This window comes from Myotis davidii, unplaced genomic scaffold (genome assembly GCF_000327345.1).
Source record: "Myotis davidii unplaced genomic scaffold, ASM32734v1 scaffold1509, whole genome shotgun sequence".
Classification (NCBI taxonomy): Eukaryota; Metazoa; Chordata; class Mammalia; order Chiroptera; family Vespertilionidae; genus Myotis; species Myotis davidii.
The window spans coordinates 783,156-789,332 of NW_006299480.1; the positions used below are offsets into that span (position 1 = coordinate 783,156).

The following is a 6,177-nucleotide window of genomic DNA, read 5'->3' on the forward strand; positions in this document are numbered from 1 at the left end:
GGCTGTGCGCACCGTCCACCCTCAGCCCCGTGCTCCCTGGGCCACCCGTTCCTCCCAGGGCCTGCTGCGCTCCCAGCCCCTGGCCCGCCACGCCGGCCTCTGGTGGGGGACACTGATCCATGGGCAAGGTCCATGAATGGGCATGGCCTCGCCGGGCCTCCACTCCCTGCAGCCCTGCACCCCCCACCCTGTGCCCGCCCTCGCCAGCCCATGTCCTGGCCTGTGTCCTGGCCTGTGCACACCTGGGGCCCTGGGCCCGCACCGTTCCCCGGCACGTCCCTGCTCTTGGTGACAGTGTCAGACGCCCTCCGAGCCTCCTCCAGAGGGGCCACCGAGCTCCCCACAGGACACCCTAGGCCTGGTGCTACATCTGTGGGTGACGGTGGGGCGCTACCTCGGCACCTCACCAGACTGAGCCTGCTGGCTGGCACCCAGCGCCCTGCAAGGATTGAGCGAGGAGAGCATGAATGATGGGCAGGGAGGAAGCCCTCCCCAAGCTGCTGCCTCAGAGGGGCTGGGACTCACCCCGCCTGGTGGAGGCTGGGCAGCGCCTCCAGGCTGGGACCCCTCAGGAAGGCCTGGGGTCCGGCCCACTCGACGGAGAGAGCCTGAAGTAAACACGTGTGATCGAAGGGGTCCCGTCCCGTCTGTCTGAGGCCGGGGTCTGGGCCTTGCGGAGATGGGGCTCAGGCGGGGGTGTAGATAAGGCCGCGTGTGGGCAGGAGTACGGGTGGGAGGGTTTGGGGGGCTGTCCAGGACCGTCTTTGCCCCGGGCCTCAGGCAGCGTCTCGGGCCCAGAAGCAACGCGCCTGCAGCGCTTTTCACTGCTTCCCAGACCTGGGCTGCTCCCGACCCCTCACCTGGCTTTTGCCTTTCAAGTCGCCCCACGAGGGTCCCCAGAGGAGGCCGGGGCCCCGGAGAGACAAATGGGCTGGAGAGGCCTCCAGCCTCTTCTCCGTGTGGGGTCCATTTCTAGGGGTTTCCTGTCCCTGGGTCTGGCATGTTGGGGGGCACTGTCTTCTGTTTTCACGTTAAAGCCCCTGTTGGGCTTGGACCCTGGGTTTGTGTGGGGTTCATGTCCCAGCCAAACCTGGAACCCAGGGCCTCCTCTTGGGTGAATCCTGAAGCCGCCTGTCCGGTGAGGGGGCCCCGCCCACTGAGGGGAGGAGGGCAGACTCCCAGCGATCAATAACCATCTGTCCTCACGCACGGCCACTCCAGGGCGCTGGCCCGCAGTGCTCTGGGTCCTGTGACCTCAGAGCAGATGTGCCCGATGAGGCGCAGACGGAGGCCAGGGGCTCGGGCTCGGGTCCCTGCCTCCCCGGGGGCCTCAGGCAGCCCCAGGAGTGCAGGGTCTGTGCCCTGCTCACCACCCGTGCCCGGTCCCTTTGGGGCCCTCAGGCTGAGGATGGGCCCTGCCTGCCGTGGTGTGTCCTCAGGGTCCCTGAGGCAGGGGGAGAACTGTGCTGGTGGAACTGCCCCCCCATCTTCTCACCAGCACGCTGGGGAGGGGCCAAGGCTCCAGCCGCGTGTGGTCACTCCCAAGAGGCCAGGTCAGCACAGGGCAGACCCTCCTCAGCCCCACGGTGTGACCTGACCGAGTGAGACCGTGGGGGAGACGCCTGCTTCTGGTCCGCATCCCTCCCTCTCCTGGGTAAGCAGGTCCCACCGCTGCTCCCTCTCCCAGGTCTAGAACCCCTCAAAAACTCGACGACCCGTCTTCCCTTTGTGTAGCACATTTATTGACGCCCCCCAGTCCCGTGGGGAACGGGCCTCGGCCGGGCTGGGCTCCATCTTCCCAGGCTGGCAGCCGGCAGCCGGCAGCGCTCCCTGCCCAGAGCTGCCCGGGGCAGGCCAGCGGCCAGGCAGGCGTAGAGCGCACACGTGCGGCCCTGAGCCTCGGGCCTCCAGGACGCCTGGGGGGCACCTGCCTGCAGCTCTAGGCCGCATGCCTCCAGCAGGGTCCAGGTGGGCACCTCTGGGCCCCAGCTGCTCCCCAGGAGCCCAGGTGGCAGGGACACGGCTCTGGGCTCCTGCCACGGCGTGGTCTGCTCCAAAAGGCTCTCCACCTGCCAGGACAGGGTGGGAGGTTGTCCCTGGAGGCCCCCCCATCACCCCCTCCCAGAGGTACCCAGGCCCCACCCACAGCCCAGCCTCTCCCCCAGCATCTGGGCCTCTCACCAGCTGCAAGGGCTCTGACAGCGCCTCGGCCTCCAGCGCCTCGGCCAGCAGCGCGTGCTGGGTTTCGCTCAGCGCTGGGGAGAGACCCGGGATAAGAGGGGCTCCAGGAGGCCCCGCTGAGAAGCCCACCCGGCCCCACCTGCCCAGCCCCGGGCCCCTCACCAGCCAGGGCTTCCAGCAGGTAGGCAATGGGGCCGGCCAGCTCCTCCACCAGCATCCGGTCGGGGAGCACCAGGCACTCGAGGATGTCGCCCATGGGACCCTGCAGGGGCTCCACCCGCCCGCAGCACAGGCCCTGCTCCAGCTGCGGGCACAGGGGGCCCGTGGAGCCTGCTGGCCAGGGCAGACCCTGCCCCCTGGACCCCCGCCCCTCCCCCAAGGGTTGCTCACCAACTCCTCCAGGGCTTCCAGGGCCGGCTCATCCTGCAGCACCTGCCTCAGGCCCTTCAGCAGCTGCTCGCACAGCGGCCCGGACAGGCTCTCCAGGAGCCGGGCACAGGCCCTCACCTCCGTCTGCAGGCTGGGGAAGTCCTCCGTGGGCACCTGCAGGCTGGGGAAGTCCTCCGCGGGCACCTGCCTGTCATCCTCCAGCCCATCTGTGGGGACAGGACTGGCACTGCCTGGGTGTCCACAGGGCCGAGAGCCCTGTTCCAGACGGGGAGACCCCCAGGAGGAAGAGGGGGAGCCCACCAGGTGCCCCAGGGCTGGGCAGGAAGGTACTGACCTCCTATGAGACTGAGTTGCTTAGCTATGGACCTTATGGAGAAGCGGAGGGGTGGCCGCCGGGGCCGGCTGCTTGCTCCTCCGGGAAGCAGGTTGCCTGGCCGGGCAGAGCTTGTCAGCACAGGGCTCAGCCCGGCCCCCCAACACCCCAACACTGGAGCCCAGGGCAGGGGCGAGGCCATGTGTGTGTGTGTGTGTGTGTGTGTACATGCCCCGCTGCAGGCTCCGGCTGCCCCATGCTGTGCAGGAGGTGCCTCAGTGGCTGGGAGCCTGCCCCATGCTCTGGCCCGGCTGGGGGTCCCTGGGCCTCACCTACTGGGGGCGGCTCGAAAGTCCTCTGCTTCTTGTTGGGGCTGAGGAGGATGTCTGGCAGCCGGGTGGGAGCGGAGGTGGGGGGCAGGTTGGCCGAGGCTCTGGCCTTCCCCTCACCCACTGGGGCTCCCCTCACCATCCCTCAAGTGCACCCCAACCTCCCACACACCAGAACCCAGGACCCTTGGCCCCCCGACCCAGAGAGCTGCACAGCCAGATGCCTGCACCCCCGCAGCCCGCGTGGCTCTTCCCAGGCCTCCCTGCGTCTTCGCCAGGGAGTCTGGGCCCAGAAGTCACCCCGAGCCCGGCTCACCCCAGCCCGACCGGGTGATGACCAGCTGGGCCACCTGGAACGCGAGGACGCTGCCCGTGGGGATGGTCACGGTCCTCTTCCGGCTCAGGTGGCCCTCGCCCTGGCCCTGAGGGCAGAGCTGGGCTCAGAGCTGCTGGGCTCAGGTCTGCCTGGCACCAGGCCCTGCCCTCCCCCGCCCTGGGCAGGCCCGTCCCACACCTGAAAGCACGTGGCTCCCGGCAGCACAAACTGGCCCGAGCCCTCCTGCCGGCGGGTCCGGGTGACCTCCACCGCCTCCTGCGTCTGCAGCACCTCCGTCACCACGAACACGTCGTCCCCGCGGCTGCGCAGCTGCTGCAGGACCTTGTGCTCCGGCTGCCGAAGGTGCCTGCTCCGCGGGGGCGTGGGCAGGAGGTTAGGGTGCACCCGCTCCACACCCGCCAGGGACCTGCCTGCCTCCCCACCCTCCACCTCTGTGTCCCCAGCAGGGATGACAGGGGCTGGCGGCTGAGGGACCGGGGGTTCCGGGGAGGCCCAGGTCCTGGTGGGGGTGCGGTGCGGGGAGGAGGGCCGAGGCCCGGCAGGGACACGTGGACACCCCTCCCCCGGCGGCTCACGGGCTGCTCTCCCTCCACCCCTTGAGTTCACGTTTCGGTCTCCACTCTGAGGTAACACCCCTCACCGTGTCCCCATGTCCGCTCCCCCCAGCAGCCCTGCCTCCTCTGTGGCCTGGTCCCCTGACTTCTGCGGCCACCCTCCCTCTGCCGGGCCCAGCAGCCCCTGCCTGGGCCTCCCCTGCACCCAGCACAGACCTCCGTGACCCCGTGCTACGTGGCGTCTGCAGGGCCTGCCCCAGGTTTGGGGGCTCACCTCTTCTGGTGCATGGCCTCCCAGGTGTTGGGGTCCACTCGCAGCGTGCACACATTCATGGAGGTGCTGGAGCTGCCGGACACGGAGGCCCCGCCCGAGAACCCGCCCTGCCCTGGGACGCTCAGCTCCACGCGGCCCTGCAGCTGCCCATCCACCGCGTCTTGGAATTGGTAGGGACCGATGCACTGGACGGCTGGAAGGAGACCGGAGCTGAGGCCCCGCCCGCCATGCCCACCTGCCCGCCAGGAACCGGACCTTTGAAAAGGAGCTGCCACTGGGGTCACAGAGCCTGAGGCCCAGGTGGCTGGGTGGGTGGGGGGCATCCGGGTCCTGGACCACAGGCTCCGCCCCCAAGCCCACCCTCGGTACCTGGCTCGGGGTCATCGGGCTCCAGGATGTCCTTGATGGACAGGTTGATGCCCTTGTAGCGGGGCCTCCAGAACCTGGAGCCGGGGGGCCTCCTGGCCAGCAGGCAGTAGGGCTGGAAGCTGGTGGAGCTCCGCAGGCTGTCCACTGGGACCAGCTCCCCTGGGCGGTCCAGCTCCTGGACCACGCTCTTCACCACCCGCTCGAAGGCGGACATGCTCCCCGGAGGGGCGGCCTCGGGCTGGGACAGAGGGGAGGGGACAGTGGGCGCCTGGATGCCTCCGAGGACCAGGCGCTGTTTCCCTCCGGAGCCACGCAGGGTCAGTCCTGGGCGCTCTGACTGGCACGACCCAGCATGGAGAGGGACCGTGTCCGCCCTGCCGCCCCCTCCCTCTCTCCAAGGAGCCTGGAGCCCCTCCGGGGACCCTCTCCCACAGCCCTCAGGGGGCCGCCCAGGAAAGCCCTGGGCAGTCAGTGAGGGGGCAGGCAGCTTCGGGTCACACAGCCAGGCCTCCATCACTTTGTCGGCCCAACGCGGCTTAGGGCCACCCCAAAGGGAGGGCAGGGCAAGGCAGGGGCCTTGGGGTGACCCCAGACCGCTGCTCTGTCTGCTGCAGCCACTGCCTCCCTGACTGAGGTGGTCAAAGGGTTGGGGGGAGGGTAGTGAGGAGGGGGAGAGGGAGAAACAGAGTCACCGCCTCCCAGAACGCCAGGCTCCTCTGTGTCCTGAGCCTCAGGAGCCACTTGTCTAAGGCTGAGGCTTCAGGGCTTAGAGACCCAGGCAGACCTGGGCCCCAGGCAAGGGCCCCTCCAAGGCCGGCCTGAAACCTGCAGTCTGGCTGCTGAGGGGGCCACTTCCCAGGGGCCCTGGGCTTTCCCGGGTGGGCCTGGATCAGGGCGGGGTGGGGGGAGTTATCAGAGGGGGCTGGGACCAGGTTGGCACCCCTAACCCAGTGTGAGCGAGCAGGGCCACCCGGGTGCCAGGGGGACGGGGCAGCTCACCGTGACCTTGAACTTGTTGCCCAGGTTCCGGGGGCGCAGGAAGTGAGGTCACTGGGGCTGGGGCTGCCGGGCTGAGCTCTGGAGCCTCCAAAGCAGCGCTCAGCCGACTGTGGGCTCAGGACCCAAAAGTGAAACCTGCAGACGCGGCTGGGACCGCCAGTCGCTGCCGGAAATGACCACGGGCCTCGCCCACCAGCTGAGCCTCCAGGCGGCTCCTTTCCAAACGTCTGTGGCACGCGGAAGCGCTGAGCAGACGTTTCTCACGTTTCTCCGAGTGCTGTCCAAAGAGACAAGCACATCAGACCGCGGCGGTGAGGGGCGCTCACAGGCGCCAGGGGTGCAGGCAAGAGCTGGGGAGGGAGCAGGCACCGCCAGCTCTGGGGACAGGAGCGGGTGGCACGCCCCAGCCAGTCCTTCCGGGTGTGTAGTCA

At 69.1% G+C, this 6,177-nt stretch overlaps 2 protein-coding genes across 6 annotated transcripts in view; one reads left to right on the forward strand and one right to left on the reverse strand.

Moving 5' to 3' along the window:
- MROH6 (maestro heat like repeat family member 6) overlaps window positions 1–1,592 on the forward strand; it is a 7,629-nt gene extending 6,037 nt beyond the window's left edge. The window contains exon 11 of the mRNA XM_015571380.1: window positions 1,499–1,592. Within this exon, the coding sequence (XP_015426866.1) occupies window positions 1,499–1,592 (94 nt within the window). The remainder of the gene's footprint in view (window positions 1–1,498) is intronic.
- A 128-nt stretch (window positions 1,593–1,720) lies between these two features.
- Window positions 1,721–6,177, reverse strand: part of GSDMD (gasdermin D) — a 5,403-nt gene continuing 946 nt past the window's right edge. The window contains exons 2-14 of one of the 5 annotated variants that reach the window (XM_015571392.1): window positions 5,747–6,023; window positions 4,748–4,985; window positions 4,379–4,571; window positions 3,728–3,896; window positions 3,686–3,691; window positions 3,530–3,635; window positions 3,217–3,270; window positions 2,906–3,001; window positions 2,755–2,777; window positions 2,572–2,724; window positions 2,344–2,485; window positions 2,182–2,255; window positions 1,721–2,069 (exon numbers count right to left, since the gene is read on the reverse strand). In XM_015571392.1, coding sequence (XP_015426878.1) covers window positions 1,740–2,069; window positions 2,182–2,255; window positions 2,344–2,485; window positions 2,572–2,724; window positions 2,755–2,777; window positions 2,906–3,001; window positions 3,217–3,270; window positions 3,530–3,635; window positions 3,686–3,691; window positions 3,728–3,896; window positions 4,379–4,571; window positions 4,748–4,961 — 1,560 coding nt within the window. In that variant the 5' untranslated portion in view covers window positions 4,962–4,985; window positions 5,747–6,023 and the 3' untranslated portion in view covers window positions 1,721–1,739. Of the gene's footprint in view, window positions 2,070–2,181; window positions 2,256–2,343; window positions 2,486–2,571; window positions 2,778–2,905; window positions 3,002–3,216; window positions 3,271–3,529; window positions 3,636–3,685; window positions 3,692–3,727; window positions 3,897–4,378; window positions 4,572–4,747; window positions 4,986–5,746; window positions 6,172–6,177 lie in introns of those variants that run through there. The other 4 variants (XM_015571389.1, XM_015571387.1, XM_015571388.1 and 1 more) reach the window with 4 other exon arrangements.